Genomic DNA, 22,577 nt, shown 5'->3' with positions numbered 1-22,577 from the left:
AGGTAACAAATGGTCAGTGCCTTTCTGAATCACACTACTTCCCTACTTATTTATACTTTGGCTTATTTACAAACACAATACAGTTTTTAACTGAACTCTTAAGATTACAGCACTAAAGACCTTTGAAGAAACAAGCTGCATAAAGCGGATAAAGACTTTCTGGCAAGCATAAATTATTGCAGTTTTTTGTTCTGTCTTGCTTCACACTGCACACACCATAAAAAAAGCAAACAGACTTGCTACATATAAACCATTTCTCACCTTGTTCTTTGGAGCTGTCCTTCTGCTCCATTGAGACCAGGGCAGAGAAATGGGCCTGGTCATATGCCAAAACGAGAGGAGAGCGGTGACACTTGTTGGCTGGTACTTCCAGAGGCAGGTAAATCCCTCCAAATGGGATTGGTGCGAAAGCTAAACAAGTGACAAAAATTCAGCTTATATCATAATTTAGTTTTACACAACCATTTTGTGATGATGCAAGAGTCATATGCTTCTGTGCTCAGGGTTATATTAAAACCATGAAGATTTCTGATGGAGCAATTTTTGCAGCTTAGCTTTAATTCATAAGGGAGGGGAGTTTTGCCAAAGTGCATCAAACTACCCTCATTAGAGGAATCGTTCACCCAAAACTGAATATTCAATCTTTATTTACCTTCTCCGCCCGAGTCCCGCAGCATGGTGTCAGCCACCACCACTATCGGCCTGCGGAGCACGTGAGCAAGAACGAACACATGAAACTCCTCCAGGCTCTCATATACCGGCTCCTCTTGTGACTCGGCACTGCAGGACACAAAACACACTGACAGCATGAGTATAACACTCCAGAAAACCTGTTTACAACTTACAAATCAAGAAAAGAAAATCAGATGAAATCAACATACCCGTTGCTGCCATTGGTGCTGTAGTGTATCCTGGGTTCACTAGATGCCAGTTTCAACAACTCATTCCACTCTCTCTGCCACTCTTCTTCTGTGTAAACCAGTCCTGACTGCACCCAAATTCACAAACATAAACATAATTAGGCTGAAATATTCCTAATTATACTACCATTCAAATATTTGGGGTCGGTAAGACTTTTCTAATGTTTTCAATCTCTTATGCTCACAAAGGCTGCATATACATATATAATCAAATATAGTCAAAACAGTAATACTGTTTAAACGGGCCCTATTATTAATGTAATTTTTTGTATTAATGTTATTTATATAATAATGAAATGTTACCTTTTATGCAGTGTGTATTATAGCTGTTTGTGAGTGTAAAATGTTGCAATCTCTTTGTACAAAATAATGAACCAAAAGGCAAAAAGCTCTAACCTCTTTGTTTTGCATGGTTTGTTGCCATCTCCATCTTCGCTTTAAAGCTTCCCTTTCCTGCCCATGATCCATCAGTGCATAGAGAGACTTCCGCAGCATCAAGTCTCGATCATGGAAGCCCCACATACCTGGATTATAATGTTCAATGTTTAAAACATAATTTTTGAAATAATCTTAAGATTTCATCTGGCGGTGGTTTCTAGTCGAGTACGCAGTCCTTTTACTGTTGTTTTAGACACAATATTTAGCGTTTACACTAAAAGTGCCTGTATGGAATCTGCCACTCCAATAAGATATATCAACCAATATCTATATTCAATGACACGCGAGCTCACAAGAAGAATAAATCGTCTTTAAGCCTGTAAACATTGAGCTAAATGTAACACCAACAGAAAGCTGGAAAGAATACATTTAAACTTAATAAAAACTCATCTGTTTTGTGCTGATTACTTGCAGATCAGAAGTCAGTTTGAACACTTACCCAGTGAGGCTGCGTGTAACAGGCAGTTCCCATCACCACTAGTAGCCAGAGGTAATAAACTCTGACAACCAGTGCCCAACCGAGTCCACCAGTTCAATCGTCCTGTTGGAAAACACATCTCTGAAATTTTTGGCTACAGACACTACAATACTTCTTTAAAATCTTTCTATGGCTGTATCCGAAATCGCATACTTCCCTGCTGTAGGTAAAAAACACTATGTAAACAAATTAACATTATTCATAAAACAGTATGCAAAAAGTACCTGGATGACCTACGATTTCCAACAAGTGCTCATCCAATGGACACTTAACTATCCCATGAGGCCACAGGAGGACTGAAACTGGTAGTTCTCAACATGATGAATGTAGTATGTCCAGATTAAATTCATACTACACACATCCATACTATTTAGAAAATACTTTTTTATCAGTAACAAAGTAATTACTTATTCAAAAGAAGTTCCTACACAGACAGTATGCGATTTCGGATGCAGCCTAGGTCTCTGTTTCAAAACCCAGTGAGCTGCAACGTAGGCTGCAATGGAAGGGCGATGGTGAACCAAGTGAAATATCAATCATACCCATGTGACCCGTGTAGGTAAAATGAGTCGCAATGAGCAAATTTTAAAATGAGTTATTATTTTCACATTCTCTATTTAAAAAACCTACAAAATGATGTATGATTTGTTGGAATCAAACATTTTTTGCTACACCTGTAGAAGTTGATAAAGTCAGCAAAGTAAATTTTGAGAAAAATCGAGTTGAAGTTTTCTGAATGTTCCAAAATAAAATCACCTAGCAACCATACCTTAAAATCACTGGTGATAACACCAAATTTGACACACAAAGTAAAAACTAAATATCTATAGTAAAAATATATATTAAACTTTTTTTTTCTCCATGACACCACAATTGTTTACAGGGATCTAAATTAATGTTACACGTCAGATGTTTTTCCCCCAACAGTTAACCAAACGTTCACATAGGACATAACAGATAATGTTTGCGTGAATATTTTGAAATACTGTAATTCTGTGTATATCGTGAGCACACGCTGTCTGAGGCGTCTTAGTGTGAGTATGATCGTTTTCATGGACAAGGGAAAGGTACTCCTCTAAGAAAACATACACATAAACAAATAAAGATACTTTTTTGCTATTTGGAGCATTGGTATTGCTCGACGGGGGCTTAATGAACGAATTTCTGTGAAAACCTCAAAATCGACAAAAAACCAACATTTATCACTTATTTTGCCTGTAGCTTGTAATTAGCCCAAACGCATTCCGACTCCTTTTGCCAGCACGAGTCACAAATATACTTTATTCATAATTCATCCAAAACTATCAATAAAAAAATAGTTAAATCTAATTAAAAATACTATTTTTCACATTATTTGTGTGTGCTGTGTATATTTGTGCTTATTAGAGTATCATGCTAAAGGCACACTCCTGTGTGCGTCACAAGAACCAGTATATGCATGACATGGCGTTTCTGCCTATGTAGGGCATTTCCAATCAGTAACTTGTGAGGTTACAGTTTAGTCAGGATACTTCTATAGACAGTAGAAAATAATGCAGCTAACAGAAATGTTATGTTAGACATGTCTGACTATAAAACTAAGAATATAAAAAAGATTTGGTTGATCTGTCAGAGGAGAGATTCTTGAAATAAAATGACTAACCCGCATGCTCCAATGCCACCATCATAGACTGCTCAATGAGGTCTCTTTCGATGAAGCCGCGAAAGTCGTCTCTGTAGATGGTGAGGTCAGGCAACTGGAAGGTGCAGAGCGGAGTGTCCAGAAGCGGCTCGGTGCTGCCGCCCGTACTGGACACGTGCGAGCGGGCCAGAGAGACGATGGTGGAGCTGGCGTGAGAGATCCCCCTCGACAGTCGCTTCTCCGTGGCTGCTGTCATGATACATGTTCAGATTACTGCGTATACTGGAGAATATGAAACTAGACACTGGTAACCTATTATCTGGCCGACCTATTCTTATCACTCCTTTCAATTCGAAAAACAATGTTCGTCAGGTGACACTGGGCAAGGATTTGAAATGACATCATATGCAACTAGTGTCATGATCAGAGTAAATGATTTGCATAAATTATGAAACACCATTTAAAGAACTGAGGTGAGGCCACACAGAGAGGCGTGCTTTTCATACCTTGCACAACCTCATCTTGGCGATGCAAAAGGGACCGCCCCGTTCGTGCCATCTCTTTCTCAATGGAGGCGTACTCTCTCTCCTCAGCAAGGGTGCATGAGAGATTCCCAGCGTGCACTTGTCTCAGCTGCTCAAAGTCACTCAGCGCAGCTGAGAGGTCCCAATTCTTTCCTGTGAGGAGAGCCACAATTATAAAGTGTGCAAGAAAATAAGAGGTCATAGTTCCACTGCTTAGGAGTTTAAATATTAACCCAACATCGTTAGGTGCAGCAATGTTCAATGACACATTCTGCTGCAGTAGCTTGTGCAAATATTGGTCTGTACTGACTGTAAAGCATGCATACTGCAGAACTATGTATATTTGAAATCATCCTCTTATCTGCAGTGTTGCTAAGCAACATGCGCTGGGTTTGTTAAGGTTTTACTGCACATGTTCATATAGATGCTTAAGTCACTTTTATTGCCCTCCTGTAGTCAGTTAATCATAAAGATCTTAGTCAGGGTAGATGCCATATTAAATTCTACATGGCTCACTCAAACAGAATTCATCAGAGTCGTAACTATCTGTTTTTGAATATAGTTTTGAGTCTTGTTTACAATTCTAGTGTTACATAATGTGAATATGTTTTTGCAGTGACGTCAGACATATTTATTATATTTTTTATTAATTAAATATCTTGTAAATAATTATGCATTAAATAAAAAGAACAAAATTAGATATGACTTGTCATTTAAATTCATTGGATTATCTTTTTTTTTTTTTTACATTACTACATGGTTATGTAATATTTAAACATTTTTGGTAGATATTTTTTTTATTTTTAATGTTATAGTATAAGTGATGTAACAGCCCTCATACAGCAATAGAAGATTTTGGTCATGCCACCCACCCTATCCATCATCTCTACTAAAAGACTGACATCCTATTGGAGCAAAACTAAAGGATCAAAGCTAAAGAGGGGGTAATGGGAAACAGGATGGTTTTGGCTCACCCTCCAGCAGGTCTCTGGCCAGTCCTGGTTCAGCTCCAGTAGAACGGACAAAGTCGGACAGGACCGCGTCCATATCCAAAGTCATGTGATCATGAATTTACAGTGCAGAAGGGGACATCAGGGGAGAAAAGACATGAGAGCTGTTCTCCCTCACAGCAAAAGCACCGTTACGGCCACACCTAAAGAGCAAGAGAGGAAAACAAACAGAAGCGATCCTTAGCGAGGCCATGCTTAAACTTTGGCTCGGTGCATCATATTGGTGCACATTACCAGAGATCTGTTGACTCCAGCAGTCACATGCCATTCCTGTGACCTCTGCTGTGGAGCTCAGCTGAACGCTTCAGTTTGCATTACAGAGAATTTGCAGTTCATTAGAAAGTATGATACAGCTGTTTTAGGTGCATTTCAAAGTCCCAAATGATGTTGTTATTTCAGTGACTACAAAATTGATTCAATTATTAATTCAAAGATTTCTGGAGGGGGAAAAAATGCACCACGGTTTCAACCGTACAACTGTTTTCAACATTGATAATAATAAGAAATGTTTCTTGAGCAGCAAATTATCATATTAGAATGATTTCAGAAGGATCATGTGACACTGAAGACTGGAGTAATGATGCTGAAAATTCAGCTTTTAAAATTATTCTTTTTTTAAAATTGTAATAATATTTCACGATATTACTGCTTTTATCTATTGAGACGCATCTTTCAAAAATGCACTCATATCCATTCATATTGTTGAGCATTAACCAATCAATGTTATACCAATCAGCTTCATACATTGCTTTAACTTCTTGATCCTCCTTGTCCTTGTGAGAAGCTCCTACTAAGTTTGCAAGTCATAATTACAAACATGTGCGTTCAAGTGATTTTGGTCTGAATAAAATGGATGTGTTAAGCAATTTTGTTTATGTCTCTCTTTTGTACTTTTTCAAAGATGGGAAGCTATTTTTTCTTTTCAAAATGCAACTCAAAGAAGAGCAAATTATGCCTATAATGTATGCTTTCTCTGTGTCAGCACAAGAATGACACAGTTAGATGATGGGAAATCCAGAGGTGGACAGTAAATAAGTACATTTACTTGAGTACTATACTTAAATACACTTTTTGAGTATCTGTACTTTCCTTGAGTAGTATTTCTTTTGGAAACTTATGACTTTTACTTCACTACATTTGAAAGACAAAAATCATACTTTTTACTCCATTACATTTCTATCAAGGCCCTCGAAGTAGAAAGTCGTAGCCACTTTGAAAGTCAATGGATTATCTGTTTTCTTCTTTAAAATGTGATTGTTTTTGTTTCAGACAGCCTATCAGTAATCACTCTTGTAGGATCACATGAAGTTCAATGATTTCCAAGTATTTTTTGAACACCAATCAATTGATGGCAAAATAGAAGGCGTCAGTTCCCAGACACAGTTCAAGCAACCATAGTCATACTTAAAAGTTAAAATTCAGAAGAGCAGACGTAGATAAGTCTAAAAAAGTGCGACGACACGAAAGTGCACACAGAAAGCTGCCTCTCAGACGCCAGACCACAAGTACTACATTTTAGTCTATTGAATCTACTAAAATCTTATTATAGTCAATTAAAACTAGACTAAAACAATTCAGATGCCTAAAATGTTATAGTCAAAAGACTATCATATACAAACTAAATCAAAATTTGCTGTCAAAATTAACACTGGTATGAAGTATGGTTGGTCAAATGATTTTTCTAGATTTACCCGACAAGTTGCCATAGCCTTATGGATAGAGCGCGAACACATAGGTAACGTTCGACAATAATGTTAGTTAGCATGCAAAAACGTAGTTGGGCTAATAATGTTAACTGAAGTCCTTTCAGAAATATGTTTTTACATAATCCTGTCAAATAAACACAATGTAGAAACCTTTCTTTTCTAGTATGATTTTGACTTTGATAAGAGCTTTGTAACTTTTCAGCAAGTATTTAAATGAGTTCAAGATATGCTAGCATGTCAGATGGAGCTTAAACCACCATGATGGAACAGTGTGCTTGCATACAAAAGTGCAACAATAATAAAATAATGCGTTTACTTTTACTTTTGATACTTGAGTACTTTTAAAAGCAATTACTTCTGTCCTTTTACTTAAGTAAAAATCTATCTCTACAACTTTCACTTGTAATGGAGTAATATTTAACCAATAGTACTTTTACTTTTACTCAAGTAATGGAGTTGTGTACTTTGTCCACCTCTGTTGTGTCACGCAAAACTACTTTTCTGGACCTTGAAAGTGGTAATTAAATTGCTGTATATGGAGGGGTCAGACAGCTCTCCGATTTCATAAAAAATATCTTCATTTGTGTTCTGAAGATGACCGAAGGTCTTACGGGTTTGGAACAACATGAGGGTGAGTAATTAATGACAGAATATTAATTTTTGGGTGAACGCTTTAAATAGTGATTCGTTGCTGCTGATCACACTTTGCGGGTTTGCTATCAGAGACGTCACATATAGTTGACAACATTTTGCAAGTCAAAAAGTCCCAAAGTTTAAATCACTCCTCCCTGGTGTACATCCTGTCATCGCTGCCGTCACCTCCCTTAAAGCTATGACTCAATCTTTTCATTATAATGCCCATGACTCATGATTCCTTACTGGGCCCTGCCCACTTCTATGCCCAACAAAAAAAGGCAGGCAGCTCGCTGTGCCACTGACAGACATAAAGGGCCTTTTCAGCGAGGAAGCTGCTTTCTCTCTCGCTTTGACTTTGTTTGGCAACTATAGCAGAGCGACTAGAGAAAGACTAACAGCAAAAACAAGGGAATCGGTTGAATCTGGAACATGATTATCCATCCCTCTCTGATTATTTCTAGGCATGTAAAGAGCTCCTGCCCAGAGCAGCTAATCAGAATAAATCCACTGGGTGGGGATAAGATTAGTGACTCAAAACAGTACCTGTCAAAGTTCAAAGGAAATATGAAGTGCTAAATAAAACCCTGAATGACTCAGTAGCATAAAGCTTGCTTCACACTCACCTGACATCTTTCATAACATTAGTTAGATTGAGTCAGCCTCTTCTAACACAAATAAACACAACAGGACAGCAGTTTCAGAGGTCTGGGCCCCCAGGACAAGGTCAACAGCCCATCCCTCAGCAGCCAGGCTCTGAGAACCATCCAACAAGCAAAATGGTCAGAGATAGATGCTGCGCGTGAAAACCTGGAAAACAGAAAGTCAAAGTTAACTTAACATCTCTGAGGGACAAAGGACTAACAAAACGGCTAATGGCATGTTTACAGAGTCAGCTTAAAGGCAATTTGAATGATATCTCAACGTCACATGCACATCATTATGGCATCATTTGGGTTTTTGCCAGAGACACCTAGGTGATGGATTGTAAACAGACAGCACCCAACAGATTTTCCTGCATTGGCTAGCCGGGCTTTTGTCGGTTACATAACGTGCGTTGCTGCCAACACGTGGGTGCTTTAAGACAGCAGGATCACTGACACAGAGACGCACACAAGCAGAGGTCAACACGGTTGTGTTTGCTCTGTGCACTGCACTGAATCTAGCCCTCTAACCTATATGACTGTTATTAGTTTAACCAGTACACAGTCATCAAAGATTTGTATCAGTTTATGGAAATAACACAAAACAAGCTTGTAACCTTTGCTCCCTATAAAGAAGCATCAGGGCTCAACAATAAGGATGACCGCAGGTCAGTGAGAGAGAGAGAGTTCTGGGCCAGCTGATGGAACTGTCACTCAGGCCAGTGCTGCATTGTTACTTATGTGCAATGATCATGTGCATGTATTTTTATGCATTTGTATTTTCTGTGCGCACTGTTGTTGTGAATTGAGCTGGGTTAAGTGTGGCACCAAGAACCCATCATCTAGCTGGTTAATAGAGATGAAGGTATTTTGAAATTGCAAAAAAAAAAAAAAAAAAAATCACAAAAATCACAATTATCTACGGCTAAATAAATAAAGCAAGCCTTTTATAGCGGTCATGGAACTGATAAAGGTTTGAAATACTGACCAGGAAAGCAGAAAAATCCCCACTGTTGAGCCCGGATTCATGCAACGAGACTTGACATGCCTCTCCTGATTCGCTTGTCAGATATCCTCTATACATCTCATGACATGCATGGAAATATAAATCTGACACTAGAGCAGTGCTTCACATCTTCAACTGAGTGGGCAAAGTTCTTGCTCGTTGGCAACACACTGCTTCTCTGTGGTAGCTGACATTTCATTTGAAAACCGTTCATGATACATGCGTCTACTTTTCTCCCCAAAAGTAGGCTACAAAATACACATAAGCGAGTTAGAAACTAGAATAATGGCGGCAGGTGCAATGACAGATATACTGCAAATATATTAAAATATAAACTGAGAACATAACATTGGTTAAATTGAATGAACACGTCAGGGATGCTCATAATTAACTAGTTAACCATTAACCAACAATACAAATTTTGATCGAATAATACTATATTGTTTAAAAAGTAATTTAAGGGGGGGGGGGGGGGCACTCAGTTTCAGTCAGTCTCATGTCAATCTTGAGTACCTATAGAGTAGCATTGCATCCTGCATATCTCCGAAAAGTCTTTATTTTTATTATAATTATAAAAGGAAGATGCGCTGTTCCGAGTCTTTCCGAAAAAAGCCGTGCGGCTGGGGGCGTATCGTGTGGGCGGAGCTAAAGAATGTCGAGCGCGCGCCGCTGTTACTGTGTTGAGTGCGTCTGAAAGCTGCGTCATCCCTAAAAGCGGGAAAAAACTTTACTCAACATAAAAAATGGCTTTTAATCAGATACAGCCATACATCTATGATCCGGAATCAGACCCAGAGGCTGAAGTTGAACAGGAGCAGCAGCAAAAACGACTAGAGCAGGACATCTCTATGTGGTATAAGTTACACTAACTATATAATATGCTTAGCGGCTTGTGTTATTTACACATTTATACTTTAATTATATCGTGTGTGTGTGTGTGTGTGTGTGTGTGTGTGTGTGTGTGTGTGTGTGTGTGTGTTTACGCGTGGTTTGTGTAGACATGATTTGTAGTAAGCGGACTGGTTTTGCGCGTCAGGCTAGTGTTTACATAGAAAGACATGGAATAGTAGCGCATTTGAATGAAGAACCGCGCTTATTTAGTTCAACATATTTCCCCACTCTTTGTGTATTGTTGTTTGGAGTGCTTTTACAATACACAAACATACACATATAGTGGCCAGCTAAACAAATGTCCACACTATACATCGCATGCTCCATTGATCAATACGTGATCATGTTTGGGCTACTTGATGGGCATAGGCAAAAACAGACATTTGAAGCAGTCTTACTCACTGCATGCGGTTCCAACGTTGGGACCTTTATCGTTGGGACCGCTCCATCCTTCAGTATTAGGCGATTTGAAAATCCGGCGTCGAACTGGGCCTTGTTCATAAAACAATCGGCACCGAAATGCAGGGAACAGACATAAATATTTGCGCAACTCAGTTGCTGATCCGGAAAAGCAAATTCCATCCACTTTTGCCTTTGCCTTGGGTTATTTGGCTACGAGCCAGCGCTTTGATGGGCGTAGCCTATTGCTTTCACGCTCTCTCTCTCTCTCTCTCTCTCTCTCTCGCGCGCGCTCTTCCGGTAGTTGTCCGTACGGCCCATACAAGGAAATTCCGCCCTGTTGACGTCAAGCGGACCCATGATCGAAAAAAACTTTCCGAAACTTATGACTAACAGGAAGTACTAATTTTGGCAAAGAAATACTCCCATCAAACGTCCACCTTAGCTTTTGAAACTGTGTCCATGTTTAGCATGGGAATCCAAGTCTTAAACAGTGCAAAAAGATCAGTATGCATGAAACAGCATTTCACCCCCCCTTTAAGTAATTACTAATTACTAAGTAATTACAGCAAAGGTATTTGAAAAAACGTTTTCTGAATGGTTAAAAAATACGCTACACATATAAATGAGTTTTTGAGAGGAAAAAAAACATTTAAGTCACATATAAGTCGCATTTTATTATTACATTAAATGTAAAATGTCAGTAAATAAAGCTAAATGTTTATAAACATTAGAAACACTATACACAGCTATGGGCTATTTTAATTCCCCTCACTCTACAACAAATCCTTTCAAATTTAACAGCATTCAGAACAGAACAAGAATGAAAAAAAAAGTAGCTATATAGCCTAAACTTCAAGCCAAAATAAATGTATTTAAAGTTAAATTGAAACCAACGGGTTCACGTAGCCTTCTTCTCTCATTAGGCACAAATCCAAATGTTTCCATCTTCGTGATGTATTTGGATGCTAAACTATTATTTCTTAAAGCAGCACTAGGTAGGTTTTGCTCTCGGGGTCCCCCTACAGTTGGGAAACAGTATTGTCCTCTACTACTGTCGTAAACTGTCATTCTACATCAGGGGATGCATCGCACGTGCATTTGTTGACATGACAACCATGATAGCCCTGAACACTGCAGGAGGAGTTCACATTCAGGCATTCTGCTTGCGTCGCGTGTGAAATGTCTTCATCCCAGGTATAGTGGCATATGTTTCAGCATGTCATATAAATATAATTTAATGGGTTTTATTTTTTTCAAACGCCAAATGATCGCGATGCTCACGTTTACAAGCCAGAGTCATTATAGTAGCCTAGTCTATTGGTTCCCGTTTTACAGAATCTATATGATACTTCAATTCAATGTTTGAGTGGTAGGTAATAACCATATATCGTCAATATTATAATATCAAGCTACCATAGATGAATCTGCAAATTTGAAAAATCGATTTGCATTATAGCTTGAGGCAAGACAAATAAACAAATATCACAGACATGTTAGGTATCCTAAAATATTTTGTACGATTATTTTGTACGATTTTGTACGTCTTGCGTATTTACTTGCAAGAATGTAGCCCCTCCTCCTTCAGCTCACGCCAACGAGCAAACGCTGGTTGCTTCCTGCCTTTAATCCGATCACTTTCTTGTTTCCTCTTTTTGTTTTCCTCCGACAAAACCTTTGCTTTCTTATTTTTCTGTGCTGCTTCGGCCGTGACTATAACATTCGGCAAACAAAATGATAGTTGGGCTCGCACGTCCGAATTTAAGGAAGTGGGGGTGGTGGTGGAAGTGACGTATATGCCGTAAAGCAGTCGAATTTTGTAGTTCTTTTTTTTCTCGGGTTACTACCCGAAACCCGAAGTTTAAAAGTACGAAAAACGATACAGACCCCGTCAGGCTATGGCAGACGTGTCATTCAACCTATTGTAAGTCGATGTATCATCACAAGAGGTTTGAAAATATATTATAAAGGTTGAAAAGTTTCCTAGTGCTGCTTTAAGTAAACAAGGTGGGCTTTGTACTTTGTACCACGTAAAACGTCATCCTTCACGTCCAAAAATGTGCTTGGCATAACACCACAGCGGGACGCCACAGATCGTACTACGGACTATTTAAATTGAGCAGTGTAACTTCTATATGTTTGGTTGACTGGATTTTATTTTGATAATGAACAGTCTGTGATGTCAAGTTAGCAATGCTAGAGCTGATATGTTTTGTGTGCGCGATCAATTGAATTTATTCCTTATAACAACAGAAACAACTTAAAATAGGCCTACTCTGTCAGTACGGAAGGTGCGTAGGGGCCACTTGCTTTTAAAAATGATTTAAATACTAGGGCAAATTTTTCCTCAACAAAATAAACCTCTTAATATAAATATAAATCTCTTAATAGAACATTTTATTTCTTAGTTTCTGTATGTGCTAACGGGTGATGATATTTGTTTCAGGTCATGAAATTTGTGGTTTGTGTTGCCTGACTTTGATGACATGTATCTTTGGTAGAGATGCACCGATACCGCTAGTCGATTATTCAGAATGATACCGGCCAATGCCGATCCAGATAGTTTGATTTTTCTTATGGAAAAAAACTCTCCCAAATAATGCTGCAAACTATACAGAGAACCCTCTCATTTAGTACACAATAATATTAATTGCAATTAACAACAAAGGTATTATATTAAACTGCTGTTTATTTTCAGATATAATAAGCTAATCACACCCAAATAAAACACTGAAATGTTTGTATACAACTCAATTGCACATACAAGGTATTTTTCATAAGCACTTGTTGTCTTCATGACAAATTTATTCAAGCATCCATATATAATTAACAGTAAGTAAGTATGTTTTTCTTTATTGCTAACTAACAAACTGTGAACATTGTGTGCTTTTTCTGAGGTAGGCTAAATACAATGTTAAGTGACCTATTGTTTACAAGCAGTCTTTCCACAGTTGAAACACTGATTGAGTGATTACGTGAGTCATGATTTGGATTTCGGTAAGTTGGACTGTATCTTTCAAAATACCTTTTGATAGTCATGCATGTTTATCGATATATAATGTTTTTATTAAAGTTTACTTGCCCTCAACGCTGCCACTTGAACTGAGGCACTACAACACATTTAGGCATTTATTGTTTGAATTTCATGCGTTAACTTGCCCTAAATTCAACATGAGACATTCTCTTAAAGTTACAGTTACAGTTGGACACACCAAATATTCCCCCATTGCATTATTATACATTATATTCAACATTATATAGTAGTTTAATGTAGTAATGTCAAACTGTAAACTTTGATTTTTTTCTCATGTAGTACTAGCGCTTTCAATGCAGTCATTCGCTGGATCTCTTATGGAGCATGCCCACTGGCCTGGAGCAGAGCGAGCGTTTTCAATTCATTCATATGGACGTTGAGTTTCATGCTCAAGCCGCGCACACACAGACTCTTCCGGTGCTCGCTATGTCCCGTCTCCTGCTATTAATGGACTATACATACAAGAATAAACCATCTAAAATGTTTTGAATAGTCATACTACTAAAAATAAATGTAATATGGTGATTTAAATGATTGCGCTTTCACCTTAAAGGTAGGGTAGGTAAGAATGATCTAAAACACTTTTGTCCAAATTTGTTTAAACTTTCTTTATATGTCAATACATAATTAAAATGTAAGTACTCTGAAAAAGAGAGTATAAAAATCGAGTGACTCTAGACTTTTTAATCTGCAATCGTTCGGGCCGAAACAAGTGATTGGCTTGGGCGACTGTCACTCTCTCTCGCTACCATGGCTACCACCGCTTTTGCTCCAGGATCTGCCCACATGCGCGCACCTCAGTGTTGTCAAGTCGGGCTACTTCAAACACTGTTGCCGTGGGCTGTTTTTCATGTCCGCGGGTTGAAGCGACCCCAATAATGTGATATTTTGCCCAGGGATTTGCGAATTTTAGCAGGCAGCCCTACCAAAAAGACACATATTTTACCCCCCAAATGCGATTTTTACCGGAGAAACACGATTGGGCTTGTTTTGGGCTAGTTTTGAGTAGCAATTGGGCGGATTTTGTTGTGAAAACCTGGCAACCCTGGCGCACCCGTTTGATTTGAGGAGTTCAAGAGGCTGTATTTCTGCTGGACAGGTAATCTTTCTTTATGATTATACATTTTTTTGGTTTATGTTTTCATGAAGCATGTCTCACTAGCACACGTAGCTGCCTAATATAGCTAACATAACATTACTTAGCATAAAGTTACAATGTTATACACTTAGCGAACCATTAGTAGAGATGATAAATACTCAGTGTTGAATTTCGCAAAATGTAACTTTAGATAACAAAATGCATGTGTAAAAGCTAGTACACCGCATCCAGCAACTTTTTTTAGATCTAAGTTAGCTTTAGCTACTACCCTCTGTCTAAACTCTTTTACCATGTTCACCGGGAACTTTACCTGCACGTTTATTTCGGCCCTTGGTTTGTTTTTATATACTCTACCAATGTTTACTGATGTTTTTATCTTGTATCTGTGTGTGTCCTAGACACTGTGTTGTGTGTGTATTTTAAACTTTACCAGTATCGTTATTCTAGCTTGATAGTGAGTACTAAAAGACATCTTATTTGTTTATATTCATAATGATAAAGTTAGATTTTTTATTACATGCGATTCTGACATGATGTCACTACATGCACTTCTTCTCCGCTCGTCTCAGGTAAATAATGCGTCTTCCTCCAGCTGAGTTGAGCGGTCGGCGTAGCGCGTTCATGTGTTTTGGGGGCGTGGCTTTGGAAAGAGCCCAGAAGGGAGAAGGTGGAGTGAATGGAAATAATGAGCTGTCTTTAAAACAGTCGTGAGAGGTCTACAGACACTCAATTTTTATACTTTCTTTTTCAGAGTACTTACATTTTAATTATGTATTGATATTTAAAGAAAGTTTAAACAAATTTGGAAAAAAAGTTAACCAAATTTTACCTACCCTACCTTTAAGGAGTGCCGCTCCAGCGTGTGCGCTTCAGATGATCGAATTTATTGATTAATGATCGGTTAACAAGCTTAGGTTGTCAGTCAAGGAAAAAACGTGAAATGAACATCCCTACTAAATTCACAAAAAGTGCATTATTCAATGACAAATCTGTTGATACATTTTGTCGTGTGTCCACCAAAGCATTTTTAGCTAGCTGAAAACGCCTCGCTGTGGGTGCTTGAGAGCGTTTTCGCAGCGTTTTTTTTCCAGTTGAGACTCTTTGCTTGTTATGATGCGGAATATCCGCGGAAGTGTACTACTATCTAATTTCACAGATAGTTTGTTTCTGTATTGATTCTATATAAAAATCCTGATACAATGTAAAGTATTTCCTCTGGCTCTTGTTTTAAATTATTTTGTTTCGTTATTATGCTCGTTGTTTTCATCTGTTGACGTTGTAGAATGTGGCGGTTGGTCTGTGTTGTATTTGTCCCGCCCCTCCTCCACTCTGATTGGACAGCTGGGTGAAAAGTGACAGTGATGAGCGATGCGTTTTACTCAAAGTTGAACATTCTTCAACTCTCGCAGACCGGTAAAAAACGCAGAGCGCTCAGCGCTTGAGCTTGAAATACTCGCTCAGCGCCTCGTTGCACTCATGGCGTTCTAAAAAACGCGGCACTCCCATTGAAAACAATTGATCGCCAGCCAGCAGCGTGAAAAAAAATGCTTTGGTGGACAGGACACACAGCCTTACAGTACAGTACACAAAAGAAAAATGTGTCCATACACAAATAAACTAGTTTATAATATTACCTTTTTGGCATGATGTGATAACACTTCTAATGTGATAACACAGGTTCTTTACAGTTATTGATGTAAACATCCCTAAAGTACCGAAAAAAAGGTACCGTTGGGTACCCAACCCTACTAATAGTACCTTTTTGGCATGATGTGATAACTAATTTAAAAGGTTGCTAACATTATCCTGCAATTTTAGTCTAGCAGACAGAGTAGATGACAGCAGAATCAGCAGCTGAAGAAGTTTGTTTGAATATATGTCATAAATCCTCTCAGCAAGAATAGGGATGTTTGTCTTCAGGTGTTGTCTGCCCCTGCAGATCTAATGGACTCCCTATTGCACAACACCAGCATACATGAGCAAGATAAAACACTAAACAGACATCTGCTGCTCATAATACAAATGAGTAATGTCTAACTCTAGACTAAACACACAATACCTAAACTGAATCGTGATCCAAATAAAAATGCAAGAAAAAAAAGAGCAGAAGTCACTGCTGTAGAGTAATTGAATGAATGGTCCCCATGGTTTTTAGAGCTGCATTAATGAGCCCAAATGGTATCATGCAACCACCACTGCTGTGCTTGAGTGAAAAAGAGACTGCTTGTCAATCACAACTTGACAACATTGTCACCCTCACACCATGTCCTGACCAGGTGCGACACGACCATCTGAGTAATTTTTCTGTTCTGACCGAATGCTGAGAGAAGCAACAAAAATCACAGCCGACGGAAACATATTTGATGTTTAAAGATTCTGCCCTACAAGCAAAGCTTTCAAACACTTTGACCCACAGTCATTTTTCAGATAGCCATGCTCCAAACAAACCTGCTGATAAAAATCAAAAGCACATTCTGGAGAGGAAAACTTGTGTATAAACTGTAAATTACAACAGTGCATGATAAGCATCATATCATGAAGAGTTAAATGCATGAAATCAAACAATGTCCAATGAAGTCTTATAAAGATCTGATGAGCCTAGCAAACTGAACTGCTTGGTTCTGACGTAATCTGTTCAGGCATGGGATGCGTAGTATTATTATGTAACATCACTGCTAGGGCTCGGAGATGCGGCAAAGAGGAGATGAAGCCGGTTTGCTCTCAAAACCCAGTTTGCACCCTCTGGCTACTGCACCAAGACAGGCCACGCGATGATGAAACACTGAGGACTGAACGCAAAGGGTCATCTCAGGGGGTTGGGTGGGGATGTGTAAGCTCTCTGGAAATTCAGGGACTGCACCACAGATATATGCTCATCAGCATCCTTTCCAGACCCCATTAAAAAGTCATTAGTGCAAAGCAAACCAATTGTTTAGCAGGAGCATAGAGTCACTGTTAATTTGTCCATTTGCAGTTAAGCAAATGTGCTAAACAGTCCAAATGCAGTCCCCGGTGACTCCTAATCAATGTGTTTCTTTGCATTTGCCATTTCCTGGTAATAAAGAGGAACAAAATAAATCATTTTTAAAGAGAATATATGTTCTGTCACCCCCTTTCTCTGGTCTTAATAGCGATTCGTTTTTCTACTTATCAAGAAGTTCTGCAATGCTGAAGTCAAACTGTCTTGTCCACCCTCAGTCTAAGATCATATTATTTCCTGAAGCAAAAAATAAATGTGAAATATTAGTAAATCAAAGTAAATACTACTAATAATACTAGTAATAACAAATGATGACAAAACTATTTTATGTCAGTTCTAATATTGAGAAATGGGTCCAAAAAGTCTGACGAGACGAGAGAGACGTCCTGTAAATGTAATGTAAATATCTTGGAACGCTCTGTGGGACTAGAGCTTCCAACGCACGTTCAAGCGCTTATCAGCAAAGTGCCAAGTTTAGAAAAGCCTGTTCTTGACTACTAAAAATAGCCACATGTAATCATAGTCCAAAAAAAGCAACACAAAGTACAAAGTAAAGTCTGCAAAACAGACAGCGAAGGGGAAGCAGGAGGGCAAGAAACCTGGCAAACCCCCATGCTATGAATACCACAGAACACAATGCACTTCACTGATATGACTGAGAAGTTTTTCACAATGAGACCAACTCACAGCCCCATGATGTAATACACTATTTCAGCTACAGTCTACCAAATAATACAGTAAATTATTTGAAGCGAAGAGGAACAGAGATGACAGTAATCTTTTTTTTGTCTCTGGAGTGAGAAATGAGTCACTGAGTTCAGGACAGACACTGGAAACATAGCATGTTATACACTGGAAAAAAAATATGTTTGCTGCTTGTTCAAATTACTCAATTAAAATGATCTAAAGCAACACAATTGTTTTACATTTTGTCCTAACTTAATTTCATCATGTTCAATCTACTTAAATATATTTATAATTGAAGTTTCCTTAATCCATTTGTGTTGGGATTACATGAATATTTTTTTTTGCATTAACTGAAACTGGGCAGTGGATTGTTAGTTCCCACCCAGCATGCTTTGCATATGGCTGGATCAGGAGAGTAAATGTAAATGAAATTTAGAGTCATTTTATGCGTTTTTACATCAATTACTTTTGTGTAACCATAAAAAGCTTAAAGGCCCCTTGTAACCAAGTTTTTTAGCTTTTAGTATGACTATGTTAGCCTTAAGGTTATGAATGAGCTGGTGTGTTCCAAAACAATGACAAAATTAGCATTTAGGAGATTTCAAAACTTACAGTCTCTCATTTCCGTTAAAATGGTTCACATATTTTTATGACATCACCGCAGACTTCAGCTTCTCATCACATCTTCTGTCCAATCAAACACACACACACACACACACACACACACACACACACACACACACACACACACAAATGTCATATGCTTGGTATGATAAGAATAAATGCTGCTGTAAATAACGGCCCAATTCAAATGTTTACGTGCTTTTCTTCTTTTTATTTTTTGAGCGGTGATGAAATAAATTGTTCTTGTAAATACTTGCCAGCATTTAAAGAAATACAAGTCTAGAAATGCATCCAAATTACAGCGAAGCGCAACCGTATGGTGCTCTGCAGTGGTTAAAAAGGATATACAGTGAATTTTGAAGTGATATATTCTTGAAAACTTAAATGACCACACAACCTTGGTGTTTGTCTAAAACAGTAGTTAATTCGGCCGGGGATTTTTACGCGGGTGGTGGGAGACGGACGACAATAAAATCACTGACTAGCCCCTGTAAATGATGACAATACCTTCCAACCCCACGAGAAACAATTACCGTCCGAATAGGCCTTCAAACAACTCCTTCACCACTAATGGAGCAAGCTGGAAAGGCTTTAACTTCTGGATATTCGGCAGCGGTGCCACAATGGAATGAATGGCTTCGCTCGCATCTTTCTCCGCCGCCATTACTGAACTACAACTCAAACTAGCGCCCAACATCAACGTCATCGTTCTCAGCCACTCCCTCTGTTCCCTGATTGGACCGGTAAAAATTTGTTCTGAGAAAACCTAAGAATATACCGCAGTCCCAGACGGAGTACTGAAGGAAAATTAAAATTGAGTGGAAGTACGTAGGAGGGCGGAGCCAGGCTAGTATTTCAAAGCGATATGGAGAAGATTATGATGAGAAACGGTTAGAGATTAGGAGGAAACTGTGCCTTTACCAAACAGAAACGATCTAGTCAAACTGTGATATTAAAGAAATGCTATTGGCTGTTTTTAAAAAGGGGAGGAGCTGCTTACAACTGGAGCTGTTTCAGGGGAAATTACGTCAACACATTGAATAATGCTGCGCGTTTCAAGGCACTTCAGTGGGCCTTTAAAGAGTTTGTATGGGAATATTCAGAGTTTGCTAAAGTGTTATCCTTCAATACAAATACTAAGAGATAAGCCTATCAGCAAGCCCACACAACATCTGCTTCAACAGATTCTTTTAGCTACCAATAAGAGTAGCCCATTCAACACTTTTTATTACAATTAAATCCATCTGGATCAGCCATCTTGGTAGCACAATGGCAATTCTGCTTCATGGCTAAGACTACTGCTGTCTGCAAAAAAAGATAAAAAGATAATAATAAAAGATAGCGACAGTTATGTTTTCATTGACCTTGGTAAACAATCCGCCAAAGTTTAAACAGTGCAGGGGAGTTTGCCAACCTAAACTAAACAATGTTTGGACAAGGAGTCCAACTGTGCTGTGTACATGATTTGGGTTTTCCCCATTCAGTCCACATCTGACTGTCACAATTATGTTTTTGAATTTTTTCACAAACACACCTAGGAAAACTAGCCATCTGAGTAGGCAGCTTAAAGTGCACAATCACGTCAGGCAGCTTCTGTCACTTGAAAAATGTGCAATGCTCACCGTGCCATGGGAATCTCGCTGTGGCTCCTACAAAGGATGCTATTGTTGCTTGAATGATGAATTTCGAGTTGTTATATATACTCTGACACAGTTATGCAATCTACATTAAGGTGGCCGGGTGTGGTTTGCGTTTTGATTTACATATTATTCTTAAAAGGCGTATTTAATGAGATTTTATCTAGTGCTGCTGCTTCCTTTCATCAAGCAAAAGAAGTCTAGCGTGACCATGAGTAAACTCAAAGAAACTTATCTGCACAAAACGTTTAAGCAAAGTCAAGTTTAACTGCTTTGTTGTTCAAATAAAACACTTCAAACAAACCAATTCAAGGAACGACTTTTCACTAGGGTAAACAGCAAACGTAATATTTCTTCTATAGCAAACAAATATATATTCAAGAAGGACATTTGGACCATACGACAAACTACAGGCACCTAAAGTGTACACAACAGCAGCTCGACACAAATTATCCACAGCCTAAGGCAGCAGCTATTGCTCATGTGAATCCCCACGTGCTGCAAGCTCGGCAGCCAGGCATCTTTGCTTCAATCCCTGTGATGTCAGAGGCGAAAGACTCCTCTTCAGCTTCTCTGGGATAGGATTACGGCTGCTCTGGATCAAGACTGATGTTCAGGGCATAAGGGAATGAGCCATGTGATCAACACACTTTCACACCAGACACTGCGCCCAGTGACAGTCCACTGACAGTTAACTGGCGGTCACATTGTTTATTTGACTCTCTGGCCACTGTTTGGACTAGCGGTTCTGCTTTTGTTTCACAGTATAATCTGTGGCGGTCTGAAGAACAGTGGTTTCTTAAAGAATGTGAATAGTCTTCATGTGAAGTTGACGCATAGGTCTGGGGCAACGAGGTATGCGGTTAGCGGGACTCTCCAGAGGAATGAATCAAACCGTGGGCACTGGCTGTCATCAGATTGGCCTTCGGAGAAACCAAGAGAACAGCTAGTACCTAGAAGCTCAGTGCCATAAAAAAATAACCCGCATTTTAAAGCTACAGCTAAACATCAATAAACACAAGTTAGAGACGAGGCTCTCTGACTAGCAGTCAGTCACTAAGCAAACGCTTTCAAAACCCCTGGATCAACCTGCTCGACCCAAGTGCTTCGCTCAAGGGCACAATGCTGATGGCTCATATTGGCTCAATAGCAACACTGTAAACCCTAGCGCTCAAAATAATGAATTTGTGTAGGACAAACTTAAGTTAAACAAATTAGTTCAGTCAAATTAACTTTTATGAGTATTTAGCACTTTCGTTTTCTTTCAAGTTCACATAACTGATATACTTTAAGTAAACTGGTTTCATTGTTTTGAGTTTTATGAAATTATTTATTTTGAATTAGAAGAACTTAAGTTTAACTGAAACTGGGCTGGGGTTTCTATTTCCCAGCATGCTTTGCCCATGGCACTCGAAAGGGAGAGTAAATGCTAAAATTAAGTGCTATATAAAGTTTTTTGTGCTAGATTAATGATGAGGGGTTTTGTTATGTTAATGTAAAGGAGTTTCTTTTAATGAGGGTTTTACCATCATGGTGACAAGTGGTACATGCGGCTTGGTTCGAGAGCAAGTATGCTAAACACAAGTATGTTATATTGCTGCACTCATTCAGCAAGTGCTATATCGTGCTATTGTTAACATGTTAGCATTTTCTAAGTTTATACTAATACAAATTTTCACATTGCAGTTATTAGTGTACTCTAGGGGTTGAACGACTTCAGATTTTTTTTAAAGTCGACATTTATGTGATGAAAGTCGAGTCGACTAGCTTGAGCCGAGACGCGAACACGGGTTTTCTTGTGCACAGGACAGCTATGGCATATGACACAGCGCTGCCCATAAGGTTATTGCTCCTACATAACAGCTTTTGTTAGTTGTATCCTCATTGTTCACTACTACTGCACGTCTACGTTTTTGTCATTGAATACAAGCAGTCAGATGTATGAACTCCCGTTTTATTTTATCTGCTCCAAGAAAGTACTACACTTCCTGAATATAGCAAACATCAAACACAACTTAAGTCTGAACACAGCAGACGACAGGAGCATTTAGAACAAATAAAAACTAGTAAATGGGCTACTAAAAGCGCATGAAATTGTCAAGTAGTGCACTTAATTACAATAACGCTCACACACTCGCACGCACGCGCTGGCAAGCACACACACGCACGCACTCGCAAGCACGCACACAGACTCGCACTCCCACGATGTAAATGTTAAATCAATGGGTTCATTTTATTTACTTTTA

The 22,577-nt window shown here is 38.8% G+C and overlaps 1 protein-coding gene across 7 annotated transcripts in view; it reads right to left on the bottom strand.

The window, feature by feature from the left end:
• Positions 1-22,577, bottom strand: part of otud7b (OTU deubiquitinase 7B) — a 39,977-nt gene that overhangs the window by 8,376 nt on the left and 9,024 nt on the right. For 2 of the 7 annotated variants that reach the window (XM_079836375.1, XM_079836376.1), the window contains exons 2-10: positions 7,957-8,140; positions 4,956-5,134; positions 3,964-4,134; positions 3,479-3,703; positions 1,798-1,899; positions 1,317-1,444; positions 882-988; positions 653-780; positions 262-411 (exon numbers count right to left, since the gene is read on the bottom strand). In XM_079836375.1, coding sequence (XP_079692501.1) covers positions 262-411; positions 653-780; positions 882-988; positions 1,317-1,444; positions 1,798-1,899; positions 3,479-3,703; positions 3,964-4,134; positions 4,956-5,040 — 1,096 coding nt within the window. In that variant the 5' untranslated portion in view covers positions 5,041-5,134; positions 7,957-8,140. Of the gene's footprint in view, positions 1-261; positions 412-652; positions 781-881; positions 989-1,316; positions 1,445-1,797; positions 1,900-3,478; positions 3,707-3,963; positions 4,135-4,955; positions 5,135-7,956; positions 8,141-22,577 lie in introns of all 7 variants that reach the window. The other 5 variants (XM_079836370.1, XM_079836372.1, XM_079836371.1 and 2 more) reach the window with 3 other exon arrangements.

Source organism: Gobio gobio (assembly GCF_949357685.1).
Source record: "Gobio gobio genome assembly, chromosome: 15".
Taxonomy (NCBI): domain Eukaryota; kingdom Metazoa; phylum Chordata; class Actinopteri; order Cypriniformes; family Gobionidae; genus Gobio; species Gobio gobio.
Note: the sequence above shows the minus strand (reverse complement) of the source record. Positions and strands in the feature narration are given on the sequence as shown.